Source organism: Musca domestica, unplaced genomic scaffold (assembly GCF_030504385.1).
Source record: "Musca domestica strain aabys unplaced genomic scaffold, Musca_domestica.polishedcontigs.V.1.1 2, whole genome shotgun sequence".
In the NCBI taxonomy this organism is placed as follows: domain Eukaryota; kingdom Metazoa; phylum Arthropoda; class Insecta; order Diptera; family Muscidae; genus Musca; species Musca domestica.
The window spans coordinates 11,253,536-11,272,017 of NW_026712249.1; the positions used below are offsets into that span (position 1 = coordinate 11,253,536).

The window sequence follows — 18,482 nt, forward strand, 5'->3', positions numbered from 1 at the left end:
CATCTTCCGAAATAAGAGAAAGAAAGAGGGAAAGAGAAATTGTAACTTCTCCTCTCCCTTTCTCTCTCTCTTTGTATTTTAAACTCCATATGTATTATTTATCTACAACACTGTAAAGGCTTAAATCATCATCAGCAATAATTTAAGTTATGGAAAGGATCAAACTAGGATGACAATTAATTAATAATTTATAATTACATATAATAATTATGTTAATTATCTTTAGTTTATTTTTTGTGTGTACAAGAATTTCTCTATATATATAGACAAAACACAAAATCAAAACAAACGCTGGCAAATGCAATCTATAATTTTTAATCAGACCCACATACATATACATACAATTTACAAATATACACATTCTCACAGATAGACAGAGCGAAGGAACGAACGCAATCAGTTTAAGTTATAAAAAACGCATGGATTAACGACAACTTCTCAATTTATGAAGTCCTGTGGGAATTATTTTCATAAAGTTTTTGGGTAAATTTTGAAGATTTTATGGACTTCATGTATTTGGAGAATTTGTCGGTTTTTTCTTTAGATTGGATAAACATTGATTTTATATGATTTTTCTTTTATTATTTTTTAAAATAGACTGAAGATAAATAAAAACGAAAATAAAAAAACGAACTGGAAATTGCTGCAGTGTTTTGTGGGGTTGTGTGCTTATTTGGAGGATGAATTGTAAGCAGTTTGTAGAGCAATTGCAAACTGCTGTCAAATTATTATTATTATGACCTATAATCAACGTGCCGGCGAAACGGCTGAAGCTAGAATGTTGAAATATCTCCCGCGCCGGTCTTGGTGCTAAGGTGTATGGTAAGGCTGAGTTTTTGGAAACTCGTACTAAAAGGGCACGAAAATATTGAAATGTACTAAAAAGTGAATAGTTTGTATTGGACAAACGGCTGAAGCTAGAATCTTGAAATTAGGCACAGGAGCCGGACCAGGTGCATAGTGGTGCGTTTTTAGAAATTCTTACTAAAAGGATACGAAATGTACCAAATTGAACTAAAAATTGAATACTTTGTATTGGACAAACGGAAAAAGCAAGAATTCTAATATTTGGAATGAGAATCACTGATGGAGTGCAGGATAGTTTTTCTAAAGGATTTTTAGAAATTAGAACTTTAAACCATTTCGATTTTTCAAACAGTAAAAACTCCCTTTTTCAAAAAAAAAAAAAAAAAAAATAGTAAAGAATAAAGAGAAAACATTTAAAAATAAAAATTAAAAAAAAAACCCTGAAAATATCCCCCTCCACATAAAAAGATGACCCCCCACTCCCCACTAAAATATACACCACTAAAATATACACCGAAAATCGAACAGTAAAAAAATCCCTTTTCAAAAAAAATGAATAAAAGAATATAGCTTAAATCCTGCAACTTTCTGTGCTTAAGATATGGAGGTGGTATTAAAAAGGCGTACTATAATTGTACGAAAAGTACTAAATGGTACTTAATTTGGTATGGGGTGAAAAAATAGACATAAAATTTTATAAAATTTGATATTTAGATTACTGATGGTATCTGTGTTTAAGATTTGGTGGTTTGAAAGTGCGTCGTATATTTGTACGAAAAGTACTAAAAGGTACTAAATTTGTTATAGGGTAAAGGTATAGTTCTGGAATCCTCAAGTTTGATATTTTGGTATCTGCATTTGAGATACGGTGGTGGTTTTGGAAAAGTTTCTTAAATTATACGAAAAGAACTAAATTGTGCTTAATTTGGTATTGGTTGAAAGAATGTAACTGGAATCCCGAAATTTGGTTTGGCTGTAACTGTTGGTGTCTGTAGTTGAGGGAAGGAACTGGTTTTGGAAATTCATACTATAAATGTACGAAAAGTACAGAATGGCACTAAATTTGGTATTGGGTGAAGGTATATGAAGGTATATGAATATCAAGGATTCCTCAATTTTAATATTTAGGTCTCTGTATTGAGATATGGAGGTGGTTTTGGAAAAGTGTACTATAATTGTACGAAACGTACTAAATAGTACTCAACTATCGATTGGGTCAAGGGATAGGGCTGGAATCCTCAGATATTGCATCTGAAATTTAGACATGGAGATGATTTTGGAAAAGTTTAATTTTGCGAAAGGTACTAAATTTAGTATTAGGTGAAGGGATAAAGCTGGAATCCTGAAATTTGATTTGGAGGAATCTGTTGGTGTCTGTTGTTGTGGGAAGGAGCTGGTTTTGGAAATTCCTTCTATAAACGCACAAAAAGTGCAAAATGCCACAAAATTTGCCCTTGGGTATTGCGATATAGAGGTTTTTCTGAAGTATCGAGGTCACTATTAGTCTATAGGGACACCAAAGTTGGTGGTTTTGGACATGCGTAGCATAACTGTACGAAAAGTAGGAAAATAAATTAGGGTTTGTGTCTGAGGATAAAGCTGGAATTCTGAAATTTAATGTAGAGGCCACTGTTGGTATATGGTTTTTAAATAATAAGATGGATTTGGGAATTTTTTATTAAGAAAATACGTTGAAATAGTTTTGGCCCTAAAAATTGGATGTGGAACTATTGTGCAAGCGTTTAATTGATATTCTCTTCAGAAAACTTCAAAATGAAAGATTTTGAAGACTTTTTGGTGCAAAAATATTTTTGATTATCGTTTCGATAAAGGAAAAACTTGAATATGAACAATATGAAGGGGCAATTCGTCCGGGCCGAACTTTGAACTTGAAAAAAATGAAAAAAAAAACTTAAAAAGTACCTCTAAAATTAAACTGATTATATGGGACCTATACGAAGACTTGGATCTTCAAATACGAAACACAATTCCGGTGTAAAATACCGCTAAAATAATCAAAATACCAAACATATGGAGGTATATGGGGGCTATACGAAGACTTGGACCTGTATACGAAAGTTTCTGTCATAAGCTGTAGTATCCATTACGAACTTTAAATAAACCAGTAAGGAAAGCTCAAAAGTCGGGCGGGGCCGACTATATGATACCCTACACCACTATGCATATTTAGTAGAGCTCTCGTAAAAAGGTTTATGCAGGGCATTTCAGAGCTCTATGAGATATTTGGTACAAAATCAAAATCTATCTAATTCTATCGTGCATTTTACGAACTATAGCTATCTCTGAACCGGGTTTCTCCAAATTTTACGCATTAGCTTCTAGACTGGTGATTTGGGCTGATATTGACCATTTAGTGCACATTTAACCCGAAATCGGATGAAGATATATATGGGAGCTATATCCAAATCTGAACCGATTTCGATAAAATTTAAAACAGCTATTCCTGTGCTCCATCTAATACCTGGTACCAAATATCACGGTTGTGGAGTAAATATTACGAATGTATGGGACTAAAACTCTAAATCGGATGAAACATATATATGGTTGCTAAATCTATATCTGAACCGATTTTCACTAAATTTGATATACTTGCTTCTAGGCTGAATTTGGTCCGATGTACTAAAATTCAGCCCATTTGGACTTATATCGGCCATTTGGTGCACAATTAACCCGAAATCGGATGAAGATATATATGGGAGCTATATCCAAATCTGAACCGATTTCGATAAAATTACAAAAAGCTATTTCTGGGCTGTATCTAATATCTGGTACCAAATATCATTCTTGTGGAGTGCATATTACGAATGTGAGAGGCTTAAACACCAAATCGGATGAAAGATATATATGGGAGCTATAGCTATATCTGAACCGATTTTCTCCAAATTTGATATACTTGCTTCTAGGCCGAACTCGGTTGGGTGTGCCAAAATTCAGGTAATTTGGACTGATAATGGACATTTGGTGCACATTTAACCCGAAATCGGATGAAGATATATATGGGAGCTATAGCTGTTTCTGAACCGATTTTCTCCAAATTTGTTGTATTTGCTTTAAGGCTAATCTCGGTCACATGTGCCAAAATTCGGGCCATTTGGGCTGATATTGGCCATTTGGTGGTCAATTAACCCGAAATCGGATGAAGATATATATGGCAGCTATATCCAAATCTGAACCGATTTCGATAAAAGTTAAAACAGCTATTTCTGTGCTCCATCTAATACCTGGTACCAAATATCACGGTTGTGGAGTGCATAGTAGAAATGTGAGGGACTTAAAGATCAAATCGGATGAAAGATATATATGGGAGCTATAGCTATATCTGAACCGATTTTCTCCAAATTTGATATACTTGCTTCTAGGCCTTACCACTATGTGGTGTAGGGTATAAAAATTTGAAACAATTCCGGTAAAAATATCGCTACAATCATAAAAATTCCGAATATTGAGAGGTAACGTTATATGGGGGCTCTACAAAAACGTGGACCGAAATGGCACATTTACGAACTTAACCTGCCTACTGGAAAAATACACATGTGTACAAAATTTTAGCCTTCTATCTAAATTCGTGTGATTACAGCAGACAGATACACGGACATCGCTAAATCGACTTAGAATTTGGCGCTGATCAAGAATTTATATACTTTGTTGGGTCTGACATGAGTATTTCGAGGAGTACCAACGGAATGACAAAGTAAATATACCCATGGTATAAAAAAGTGTTATCGAATTGGTGCAGCTGAAAAATTTGTAGAATGTATGAAGATTTGTTTGTATTTTTTGTGCAACTTCGTCCAAGAAATAATGAACAAATTGTCCATTTTAAGTACTAAAACGAACTGGTGGAACTTTTAAGGTGGCCTTGTTGCTGACAAAGTAATTGACACTCAGAATACATATTGTAGTGGCCAAGAGTAAAATTTCATGATCAATTTTGTAAAATATTTTGTTTTTTATGAATTTTTTAAACGTTTTCAGCTGAGGGTACTATTGCCGAAAAAACGTTGTACCTAAATTTTGTCAAGGGAATTTGAATATATTCGAAAATGTAAAAATAAGCCTTATTTAGTTTACCCCCCGTTGTAAACTTTCAAATCGCCGTTACACGTATCTTATATTTTTAAATCACTTTGTTATTCGTATTTGTTTTCCCCATGCCCGCCCAATTGGAAATTATATACCTTTTAAATTGTCAACTTCATGTTAAGTATAACAACAATCAATCCACTTTTAATATTCTATTTCTAACAAGCACTTCTGCGCATTTCAAAGGCATATGAATCATGTCAATGTATCAATCTCACAAATTACGCACTAGACTTTCTTAATTAATAAAACAACCACAGAAAGGCTAAAAACCTAAACTAACAATGAGAAATTATTTCGCTGTTAATAATCACACTTTAGCCGTAAAGGTAGTAAAATTCCCAGACATTTCAATGGGCTTCATATTGGAAGCAGTCAATTTTCAAAATTTATGACCGTTTTAATGGTAATAAAAATCTCCATTAATATGAATTTCTAATGTACTAACTAATCGCAGTAGTGAGACTAATTTAAACATTTATAAAATAGTAAGAATGAGACGAATCAGTTCAATAAAAACAGAAATGAATTCTAATTCATATTTAAACAATTAGGGAATTCCGACAATGAGGTTATTGTTTTACTATCCATCATTAGATGTAAATGAACGATTAATTAATTAAGTTTTAAGTTCAGACATTAATGGCAATTCGTTTTTCTTTTCAACTCTCTTTTCATGAATGGTTTTTCGAATCGCAGACTCGATCGATTATTTCCTGCTTGATTAATGATCCAAATATTGAAGACGCCAAATCCACAGCGAAATATATAACAAGAATGTCAAAAAGTCGCAACAAATGTTGTTGAAGATATTATATTGGTTCTATTGTTTAAAATTAATGCAATTTACGCGCATCCCATTGTTTCCGACTTTAGGAGTAAATGGAACAACGTAGGAAAGATAATTAATATTTTGCGCAATAAATATGATTAATTGATGAAATGCAACAATATTGTTCTCAACGGACTTGTACAGTGTCAAAATTAATCTTTTAAAAAAGATAAAAGAAATGCAAAAAAATCATTTGTAAAAGTTTTTATGTAAATATTTATATTTTTGTTTTTGAGCAGACTATGGTACCCACTGGAGATGTGGAGATGAACAAACCCATTATAGTCACATCAAGTTGAAATCGGTTGAGAACTTTATCTATATCTATAAAGGGAAAATGTTTGTACGTTTGTAATTTATAGACTCAAAAACCGCTGAATGCACATATCTATTGCTCGGTAATAGATACATTCTTCAAATTTGGAATGTGTAAAAGAATTTGGAACAAAAATCAATTTGGAATGTGTGACGGGATTTGATCAGAAAATAAATTTGTCAAATTATATTGAAAAAGGCTTAGATATGATGTAGCTCCAATACATATTTTCGGCTGATTTTATATATTTGATGCACCCAACACGATCCCTATGTCCGCTTCCAATGAAATTCAGCATGAGTGACTAAATTTGGTACAAAAATAAATTTGTCAAATTATATTTAAATCGGTTCAGATTTGGATATAGCTCCCATAAATATTTTCGGCCGATTTTACATATTTGATGCACCCAACGCGATATGTATGTCCGATTCCATTGAAATGCGACAGAGAGACTAAATCTGGTACCAAAAAAATTTTGCCCATTTTCATTGAAATCGGTTGGGATTTGGCTATAGCTCCCATATATATATATACATTCAATTTCAATGAAATATGGAAGTGTGACGGAATTTAGTGTAAAAGTAAATTTTGTCAAACTATATTGAAATCGGTTTTATTTGAGATATGATTTTATTAAGAATTTGAATGGTATTAGGCTAACAGTAAAAAACTACATAACAATTTCATTGAGGCTACGATTATTACGGGGAAGTATGTTGCTACCTCGAATTCACTACATAATTGGAACAGAAACGCCACTCATCTTCAAAAGATTGCAGTTTCCTGCACGTTTGGCATTTGGAAAGGGGTTATCCCTTCGTGTATGCGGACTAAATTTGGCATGTTCCTGTTTTTCTAATCGTTAACTGTTCCTGGCATGTTCACGCGTAGGTAGACCGAGCTATTTGTTTGTTTATGCTTTAAAGTATTACATTTTTTTTTAAATTTTTGAATTTGTTTTATTAAACCATGAAATTTTATATTACGATAAAAGTTGGTGTCTCGGATGGATTTGATTATTAAAATTATGCAAAAAGTACTAAATGTTAATAAATATGGTATTGGTTGAATGTAAAAGATTGTATCTCTTGATAGTTTTGCGTACTATAATTGTTCGAAAACTACTAAATGGTACTAATTTTCGATCACTATTGGTGTCTGGGATGAAGAGGGTGACAGGATAGAGCTGAAATTCTGAAATTTTGCATTGATCTCACTTTTGATTTCTGGAGTTTACACATGGAGACGTTGAAATAGTTTTGAACATGAAAATCATTTGTGGATCCATTGTGCAATGATGAAAAATATTTTTGTCTTCGACTTCATCCTTCTAAATTAGTTTTTTATAGGAGAATTCTGCATAAATTCGCATGAAGTACGTCTTTAACCCTAAAACGTGTTTTTAATGTTGAGTTCCTGGCGTTTAGGTAAGATTTGATGTCTTATGAGAACTTTTATAGAATTTTACGACAAATAAATTTGTAGAATATTTCGACTTGCTACGATGCCGATGGAAAAGGACCAAAAACGCCCGTTTTTAACTATATTTTGAACAAGTTAAGAAGCAGTAAGTTCGTCTGGGTCGAATTTTCAATGCCATCCACCATTTGGAACAAATTTGGAAATTTTCAAAAAAAAAAACAGAATCCGTTCAAAATTCCGTTAAAATCTTAAAAATACTAAATCCAGGGAGTTACCGTTATTTTGGGGTCTGTACGAAGACGTGGGCCTGCATAGGCAATTTTCTGTCACGGGTTGTGAGTACTACAACCCGAACTGCAAATACGAAATTTGAAACAATTCCGGTGAATATTGTACCTAAAATCGTCAAAATACCGAATATATGGAGGTACCGGTATATGGTGGCTATAAGAAGACCTGGGCCAGCAAGGACAGTTTTCTGTCATAGACTGTAGTACCTATTAGGAACTTCAAGTGCGAAATTTGAAACTATTCCGGTTAATAATATCGCAAAACTCAACAAAATACCAAATGTAAGGAGGTACGAAGACCTGGAGCTGCATAAACAATTACAAAATTTGAAACAATTGCGGTGAATGATGTCGCAAAACTAATCAAAATACGGAATATGGGGAGGTTTTATGGGGGCTATACGAGACCTGGACCTGCAAAGACAATTTTCTGTCATAGCCTGTAGTACCCATTACAAACTTCGAATACAAAATTTCAAACAATTCTGGTGAATAATGTCGCTAAAATTATCAAAATACCGAATATCGGGAGGTACAGTTATATGGGGGCTATACCTAAACGTGGACCTATATAGTCAATTTTCAATACAAAAAGTCCTGCAGGCTAAAGACACATCTGAGTAAAATGGTATCAACCTACTTCAATTCATTCGGAAGCTAGAGTGATTGCCAAAGACGGACAGACCAACAGATGGACGGACATCGCTAAATTGACATAGAATTTTATGCTGATCAAGAATATATGTACATTGTGGGGTCTAAAATGTATATTTCGAGGTGTTACAAACGGAATGGCACAATGGACAAAAAAGGCCCCTTTGGTATCTCGCTTGAGGGTTAAAACTTTTAACCAAAAATCCTCGTATTGATATCTGAAATATTGCCAAGGACACCATATTCCCCAAATGAACGGATTCTAAGGCATAATAAGCCGAAAATTTCAACAACAAAAAATGAGGAAGAAGGGAAACTTACCCACCTGTCGAATATCTTAAAAAAGTGTGTTACTTTGATTTACCAATGAGTCCTTAAATCTTGTTTTGGGAATTAAATATGATTTACATTTAATTTCAACGCTTACTTCAAACGCTTTAATTGACCAGGAATCGGAGTGTAACTTTATTTTTTTGAGTTGCCCTGTGTTATTTTAGTTTATTAAAAAATTTGGTGCAGCCCCATTTTGTTAAAAAAATGTTAAGAAAACTTGACTTACCCTCTTAACAAACATTTGACAAACAATTATGCCCAATGACCACCAATCAACGGAGTGAGTGTAGGGTTCACCCCTTAAAATTTCCGGAGCTGTAACAAAACAAAAAAAGAACGAATTTACTTACCTGTAACAAAATAATAAAGACAAAAAGAGGACATAGAAGGAGAACACAAAAGGAAAAGTGAAAACTAAGTTGCAAACAATGAGAGAAGAGTGGGGAAAAGAAGAGGAGACTAACACTACCTTTATGGGAAGAAAACACCATGGAGATATTAATTTTTAAAATTTCTTGTTTTTGATTTAATATTTTCTTTTCAGTTGTTGTTGTTTTTTTTTTTTCTTGGTTTTGTAACTATACATAGAATATTTACACAGCATTGTTTGTTAATAATAATAATTATTATTATATTATTAATTATTTTTGTAGATTATATAATTAATAAATTTTCATATGATATTACTTAGACTAAACTAAAACACTAAATTTAAATTTCTAATATTTAAAAAAATCACTTTCATATTTTTGTTTTGTTTGTTTTATGTAACATTATATTATAGATATTTCTTTTATTTAAACCCATTTTGGTTTTGTTGTTTTTTGTGAGGAGGGTAAATATTTTTTTATAATATTTTTATTAACGGCTCTTTTCATTTCCAGTTTAAAGTGTGTAATATAATATGTTTTTTATTATATAATTATTTAGATATTGTTTATCAAGCAAATCACATTGAAATATATATTTCTTATTTTTTTAATGTACCATTTTTTCTCAAAACCAAAAGTTTCAATTAGTGCACAAAGTGAAAGAAAATCTGTATATAATTTAATTTGTTTTTAATTTTCATATTATATCATTATTATCATATTATTAAAAGAATTTATAGATATTTTTTCCTTAATAATTTTTTTTTTTCTTGAGAAAATATATACGGGTTGAGATGAAAAAACTGCAACCATCTTCAGACTGCTGTCATTTCTAAGCCACTCGTCCGACAGTTATTAAAATTATTCCAGTGACAGCTTATTATATTGTTTACAAGCGTACAAAAGCATTTTGGTGAGAATTTTCCAGAAAAAAAAAATTATTCGTGATAGAATTCAAGCGTGATCTAAACTAATTCTAAAGTTTGATGCTATTTCCGACATTTGTTGCTTTCATTCAATAAAATTTTAGAAAAAAATTAAATATTATGACCTTTGACTTTGTTGCAGTTTTTATCTCACCCTGTATTCATATTATTAAAAGAATTTATATATATTTTTTCCCTTTAATTTTTTTTCTTGTTCGCCTATAAATTTACCAATTAATGTTCAAAAAAATCAAGCTTTTGATTTGAAAAAAAATGGACAAAATCCTACTTAAACTAAATTCCTAATACAAAAAAATATAGCATATGTATTTATTATATATATATATAATGTATAATTATTATCACTACTGAGAATTACTAAAATTTAAAGATCATTTTTGTAGTTAATTTTTTTCGTTATTTTTCTTTTTCTTTTATATTTTTATTGTTATCACTTAAATTACTAAACATTTGAAATATAAATCACAATGTATTTGTTGTTGTTTCATGTTTTTATTCTTTAATAATTTGTTTACTATTCGTATTCTTTTTCTTAGAATATTTTGATTTATATGTGAGTTTATGTGGCTGTATATAAACATTTTAGTTGGGGGGTGCTTCTTATATCTGTTACTTTTTTGGGGAGAGGGGTTTACTTTATAATCTTCTTTGGAGGGGAGAAGTTGAACTATTTCGAGGATTTTTTTTCATCTTATCGGCCGGAGTCTATTCCAGTTTTGAAAAAATTAAAAGTAAGGGTAAACTACAAGCGGTTGAACTCCTTAAGCTGGATTCCAGTCATAATAAATAAAATAATTTGATTTTTATTTAAATTGTTTTCTAATTTTAATTTTTTTTTTTTTGCACATTTTTAGCGGTTAAATGTGAATCGAAAAATTGGTATACTACTCTCATTAAATTTGTTTAATAGATTCCTGCATATGTATGCATATAAGAAGTGTTGGCTACGAAGATGTTCGGTTGAATGAAAATGTTAATTATTTTATGGGAAGTTATTTTTGTTTTAAAGGCGATCCTGGGATAAAGTTAACAGTATGAAACGAACTTTAAAAAATTAACGTCGAAGATCAATTGAAAAACCAGTGAAGAAAGTCTTAAAGTCGGGCGGTCCGTCTTTATGATACCCTACACCACTTTGCATATTTATTAGAGCTTCAAATAATAATTAAAAGTTTTTATGGGATAATTAAATCACACAAGTTATGAGGGCTTAATATGCCGAAGAATTTATATATTTTCAATTGGGGCTTGTATTGCCCATTTGGTGCACAATTAACTTGAAATCGGATAAAGATATATATGGGAGCTATATCCAAAGCTGAATCGATCTTCATAAAATTTGTCAAAGATATTTCTGAGCTGTATTTGATATATTTCCCCGAATATCATTGTTACGAAATGCGTAATACAGCTGTGGGGAACAAATATAACAAATCGGATGAACAATATATATGGGAGTTATGGTTATATATCAACCCATCTCCACCAAATTTGACATACTAGTTTCTAGACCTAATTCGGTCGTAAATGCCAAATTCCATCCCATTTGGGCTAATATTACACCTTTAGTGTACAATAAAAGGCAAATCGGACGAAGTTGTATATGGGAGCTATATCCAAATCTGACGCGATCTCCATAAAATTTAGCAAAGGTATTTCTAGGCTGTATTCGATATAATTTCCCAAGTATTGTTGTTACAGAGAGCATATTACGGCTGTGGAGGACAAAAATAACAGATCGGACACACAATATATATGGGTGGTATAGCTATATCTGAACCGATTTTAACCAAATTTGACATACTAGCTCCTAGACTTAATTCGGTAGTAAATGCCAAATTCCATCCCATTTGGGCTAATATTACACCTTTAGTGTACAATAAAAGGCAAATCGGACGAAGTTATATATGGGAGCTATATCCAAATCTGACCCGATCTCCGTAAAAATTAGCAAAGGTATTTCAGAGCTGTATTTGATATATTTCCCCAAGTATTGTTGTTACAGAGAGCATTTTACGGCTGCGGAGGACAAAAATAACAAATCGGACGCACAATATATGGGAGCTATAGCTACATCTGAACCGATTTTAACCAAATATGACATACTAGCTCCTAGACTTAATTCGGTCGTAAATGCCAAATTCCATCCCATTTGGGCTAATATTACACGTTTGGTGAACAATAAAAAGCAAATCGGACGAAGATATATATGGGAGATATATCTAAATTTTGATGATTATCTCCAAATTCAATAGAGTTCTTCCTTGGGCCAAACAAATTATTTGTGCAAAATTTCATCTGAATGGGGCAATAAATTCGACCTGTACTTTGTTTACAAAAAAACACATGGACAGACGTGCATAAATCGACTCAGAACGTGATTCTATAAAGGTAATTAAAAGTAGCTATGGGTCTATCTCGATTCCTTTTGACTGTTACAAATGCATAATACCCTGACCACATTGTGGTGTAGGGTATAATTATTGGGGTATGCCAGATAAATCTTTCGGTAATTTCGAAGAAAGGTCTGTTATAATTAAACGCCATGGATGTGGCCGAAAATACATTATAGTGGTGTGGACACAATATAAACTCTTTCAAATTAAAATGTGCAAGTGATACCCAATAAATAAAAATTTGAGGGACATCTTTCCGCTTCTCTTCGGTGTTCGTAACTGGAGTACTTGGTTTAAATTCAAAGATCCTAATTAATTTCTGTTAAGGAAATTCCAATGTGATGTTTGGTTTGTTTTTCAACACTTCAAGGGAAAAGAAATGAATAGTAAAACTTGTCAAAATTACAAAAATCAACGAATAAAAAAAGGTAAATGAACAACGCTTCTTCTTGAATTACACAAAAAAAACAAATGTATGTATTTTTTACAAAACAATTAAACCTTTAAAAGGTTATGTAAAAAAAATTAAATTGGCAGAACATAACTTAAGACATAACTATAAAAATAACTGGCAGTTTGTAGGATGTGAGTGTCTGAGAGTGGTGTATGTGAGCAGGCGATTTGTAGTAGAAAAAAATTATAAATAGTTTTAATTTAATAAATATTAGTTGTTCTAAGACTAAATAATGGTCCATTTTCATTCAATTTCAATAATAATTGGTGTTTGTATTTTCTGTTTTCTTTCATTAAATTTTCTTTTTCGTTTTCTTTTTGAGAAAAGTGAAAAGTAAATGAAATACATGTTAGGTAGTGTTGTATACACATTATGTGTAATTAACTCTAACTAAACGATGGGTTTTTCTGTTTTTTTTTTTTTTTTCTTTTTGTAATAATTAAAATGTCGTGTTTTATAAGTAACTTAATATTTACTTTGTTTTTGTTACTATTTTGCGCTTAGAAAGTATATTTATTACGCTTAGTTTATGGGAGCAAAACCCAAACTAAAAGAATAATTCATACAAGTAGTTAGATTAAAGTTATTTTTATATATTTAGATTTTTGTATTATCACGTTTTCAAATGTTTTAAGTTATTCCTTTATAGAATTAAAACAAACAAAATAACTTAAATTACTATTTTTTTAAACTTAAAAACAAATCTTAAATTATAGGTACTCATCAATGTGAAATTTACACAAATTAAATTAAATAATAATTAGAATTCATTCATATTATTAATTACACGGTGCTATAATGTACTTATTATTACTGGGGACTAAGGATCGACAACAATACTAAGTATATTTTCAAAAAAAGTAACATTTTAAATACATTCAGTTTGAAATCATTTTGAGGCTCTTATTTTCAATAAACCAGCCTTTTCTTTATCAATTCGAAAGACTTATAAATTAGCACCGTGTTATCTTTTTATTATAACATTCAATATCATCAAACATTCACTCAATCCTCATATTCCTTTTTCAACATTCACCATCACACTTGAATAAATTAAAAATACAAAAAATATTAATTTTAAATTAGTTAAAAAAAATTCTAAATTTTTTAAAATTAACTAACTGAGAGTTTGAAGTTTCAAATTTTAAAATGTACCTAGACGTCTTTGGTGATGATGGCGACAGAAGCAAATGAACATAAAATCACGGGCCAGAGCGTGTAGAAACCCATAGAATGGCTGTTTTGTGGCATTGTAGTAAACAATCATTTGTTTCTTTTTCAGGGCCGTATTGGTGACAGTGTTACTGGTGCATAGGTCCGGCAACTGCCACATTACATCTGGACCAAGACTACCATCATCGTCGTCATCACCATCCTCACTATTCTCATTGTCTTCGACGTTGCTGCTGCCGTCGCCGCTATCAGCCATTGTCGTAGATATTTCCCGATAGAACTTATAAACAACTTGAGACTTTTTCTTAATACATTTCTTGTTATCACATAGACATTTTCGCATGTCCTTTGCTGCTCCTAGTGCGGTTACCTTCCCTTGGGTGTAATTAGATTGCTGCGTTAATAGTAACGGCTTTGCAACGCGTCACAATGCAAGCGTCTCTTTGATCATTTTCTTCATGGCATTTCCCATTGAGGGCGCCGCCGAATTCGATGTGGATGAGACAAATTTGAATAGATACGGCTGGACATCGGGATATGTGGTATCAAATATTAAATCCAATTCACTTTGACTCGGTGTCTTAGGTACATAATCGTGTCTGTTCATTATTTCCGTTATATAGATCACTTTATCCGTTAGCAAATCGGCAACATTCTCACGACACATTTGCCGTTCATCTTCGTTTTCGTGTTTGATCAAATCCAAATGGATTGTCCACACCTCCCAGGGTATGCATTCGGGCGTAAAGGGCCAACGTGACTTTTTCTTTTTGAAAAACTCCAAACTTATTTGGCCAGAGCCACAGCCTTCGTTGGAACGCAGCTTTTCGCTGAAAACATTAATGGCCCGTTTCACTGTGCGCTGTAGACTGTCCGACGTACAACAGACATAGGTAAAGTCAATGAAATCACAATCGACATCGGTGTAGCCAACAGTACCAATTGAGTACTGGGCATCTCCGGTGTACATATATTTACCAAGGCAGCGATGGAATAGCACCGTATGGAATATACTTGCCACAGCTTCGTCCACTTGACGACCCTCCATGGTCAAGTCGAAAACTTGTGAACGAGCATTCATTTTGATAATTTGTTACAACAAAAGAATAACTATTGAATACTAAAAATCACTATTGTTGTGGCTGTTAGTTTTTATATATTTTTGGTGGTGAGAAGTTATTTTTTAATCTAATAGTAGTAGGAGTAGTAGTTGTTGTTTAGCAATATCCTTTTCTACTGGTGTTATAGCTGTATTCCCAGCTATTTCTAATTTGTGTCTTTTCTTTTTTGTTTCACTAATTTTATTAGCTTTTTCTTTCTTTGTTTGTTTTGGAGGGAGAATAGGTGAGAGTTTCTATTGTGTTTTTAAATCGTACCCATATATTGAAATGTGCCGCACATAGTTTTTGTCGATAAACCAAGTTTCAGCCACTTGCTTAATCCAAAATCAGTTAATTTCAAATGATAATCAGCGCTTAGTAGAATATTTTCTGGTTTGGCATCACGATAAATAATGCCAGCGTTGTGAAGGAAATCTGCAAAGCAATGGAGAAAGAAATAAATAAATTGTATAAATAACTATAATATCCTATATATTACCCAAAGCTAAAGCAATTTCAGCCAAGTAGATACGTATTAGATCCAGGGAAAAGTTTGCTATTTTAGAGAAAAGTTCACCATTTGGTACGTATTCGGAAACTGAAAAGGAAGAAAACGAGATTAAAATAAGAAATGAAATGCAATACTAAATTTGGAAAATATTCCAACTTGGAATTACAATGTAATGGAGTCTGGTGGTTTGTCTCATTTGTAAAAACACAACTTTTTTGTTCAGTTCAGTTCGAAAAACAACTATAAACTTATAATTCGAAATTAGTAAATTTGGAGAATATATACGACCCGATAACATATTGACAAATTTGTATATAAATTTGCCCACACTCCCGGACTAATCAATACATTTTTCCACTCAAAAACAAACTGACTAACATCGGGGAATCCCATGCGTCGAATAAATAACCATGTACTTACGTATATGCAAATTATGACGATTTTGCCACAAATCAATTTGTTGAACTATAAATGGATGATGGCCACACAATTTTTGTATATCTGCCTCGTCTTTAATTTGCTGAATACTATTCTCCGATATGATCTGCAAAGCAAAAAAAAAAAAAACGAAAGAATGAAAATAAGTTATTGACGCACTGCTTTTGAAATTAATAATTTAAACAATTATTTGTACACTATTCAACAAGAGATGTACAATTTTGAAAGATGCAATAAATAACACGGGAAATGTTTCGATCACTAATTCCATTATAAAAATTGCTTTTGGTCTATAGAGGACAAATACAAGTTAAAAAGTATCAGTCGGATTTGCCGATAGTTGTATACCCTCAGCCAATGTTCGATTATTTACATATGTTTTGACTTCTGTTAGGATTCTTCAAATTGTTGACCCTCTATGGAGTTGGTTCCAAAGAAAATGGGCCAATATGGCCCATTTCGCATCGGACCTAAATAAATATCAGATAAATATTGCGAGGTGCCAGATTTGGAATATATTGGTTACTTCCTTCTCTTTATATGAGATATGTGATAATTTTAAGAAAATGTTAGGGTACAATTAAGAAAATGTTGTGTGGGAAATACCAGAAGGGGAGGACCGATATATCCCATCTTGGTACCAGACCTTGGGTTAATAAAAATATTGTTATGTGTGTAATTTGAAGAGAACCGGATACTTATTTCATATTTTATGATCGTTTTTGATGAATATATAGATATGTACCAAGTCTGAATGGAATCGGATGTTTGATCCTTTGTGAGGGAGGTACCAGAAGGAGTGGACCAATATATTCCATCTTTACACCAGAACTTGGGTTAATAAAAATATTGTAATGTGTGTAATTTGAAGACAATCGAACACTTACATCACAATTTATAAGAGTGATAATTATTCTAAATTTTGACCCTTTGTGGGGGAGGTACTGGTTGGAGTGACAAATATTAGTATTTGCAAAGTTGAAGCAAAATCGAATTAACCTTTCTGTGAAGCAAATAATTTTCTTTTAAAATGTTGACATTTTGTGGGGGAGGTGCCAGAAGGAGTAGAATGATATTGTCCACCTCCGAACTCGATCTAAGTTTGAAAATAATATTACGATGTACCAAGTTAGGATCAAATCGGATACTCCCTACGAAAGTTGTCGTGCGCACCAGCCAGACAGACAGACGGGCGGACGGACATTGCTAGATCGACTCCAAATGTCCTGAATCAGATTTGGTCCAAAGAGACCAAGGGTCTACAACCGTTATTTCGATGAGGTCGTATCAAATGATTTATACCCTCTGTAGCCATACGACTGAGGGTATAAAAGTCCGTTTGCTTTACCAATTATAGATTTTGGTTGATATTTTTTAAGGATACTTTTAAAAACCTATCGAACAACTTGAAGAATATCACCATCATATCATTAATTGTGAATTTTTAAAACTTATATGAAAGTTCTTTAGGAGTTTAATGTTGTTACAGAAAAGGGAGAGGTATTAGCCCTTGACCAAAAGAACTCGTGTCTTTCCGTAACGTTGTATGACAACAGCAATATTTTCTGTCTCCCTTCAGTCGTGGATTTTGATGAACATCCACCAGTAATGGATTTTGAACAATATTTGTTAATGACTTTCTTAAACTATCGGACATTGTGAAGAACATTCATACAGGAATATCAAAACATAATCTGGGGATTACGAAAAATTATATGAAGATTCATTAAGGGACTAATGTTGTTAAACAATGGGCTGAGGTATCAGTCCTTGGCCGAAAAGAAATCGTGTCTTTCCGGAATATAATTATTTGACAACAGCTGTATTTTCTATCTGCCTTCAGTCATGGATTTTGATGAATATTTATGAAGGTCTATCGCACCACTAATAATGTTAAGGACATTTTTGGAAAAGGTATCAGATATTTTGAAGAATATGTTGTTACAATATGTTGGGCTAAAGTATTAGTCTTTGGCCGAAAAGAAGTGTTTTTCCAGAACAACAGTAGTTGTTTCTATCTGCCTTTAGTCGTGTATTTATGATTAGAAATCGCACAATTAATAATGGATTTTGAAGAATATTGGTTAGGGACATTTTGAAAGTTATTAGACATTTTAAAGAATATTTGTTTAGGACTATCGAATTTTGAATTGCGAATTTTAAAATAGATATATAAGGTAGCGCAAAAGTAACCTTCCTACCAGGAAATGCTATACAATTTACGATTGGTTATTAATGTCTTAATTACAGCGAAAAAAAACATCGGAATGTCTGTCAAGTGCATATTCATGACGAGTTGGCGCAAAAGTAAACTTAAAGGGTTGAATTGAT

The 18,482-nt window shown here is 32.3% G+C and overlaps 2 protein-coding genes across 3 annotated transcripts in view; both read right to left on the reverse strand.

Annotated features, from left to right (window-relative positions):
- LOC101888941 (serine/threonine-protein kinase S6KL) overlaps window positions 1-18,482 on the reverse strand; it is a 166,384-nt gene that overhangs the window by 116,025 nt on the left and 31,877 nt on the right. For both annotated transcript variants that reach the window (XM_005181829.4, XM_059121788.1), the window contains 4 exons: window positions 16,134-16,257; window positions 15,702-15,800; window positions 15,479-15,637; window positions 8,988-9,076 (listed from right to left, as the gene is read on the reverse strand). In XM_005181829.4, the coding sequence (XP_005181886.1) occupies window positions 8,988-9,076; window positions 15,479-15,637; window positions 15,702-15,800; window positions 16,134-16,257 (471 nt within the window). The remainder of the gene's footprint in view (window positions 1-8,987; window positions 9,077-15,478; window positions 15,638-15,701; window positions 15,801-16,133; window positions 16,258-18,482) is intronic.
- Window positions 11,327-15,472, reverse strand: LOC101888585 (autophagy-related protein 101). Its single transcript, XM_011293506.3, has one exon. It carries the CDS (start codon window positions 15,181-15,183, stop codon window positions 14,527-14,529), a length of 657 nt encoding a protein of 218 aa, XP_011291808.1. The 5' UTR covers window positions 15,184-15,472; the 3' UTR covers window positions 11,327-14,526.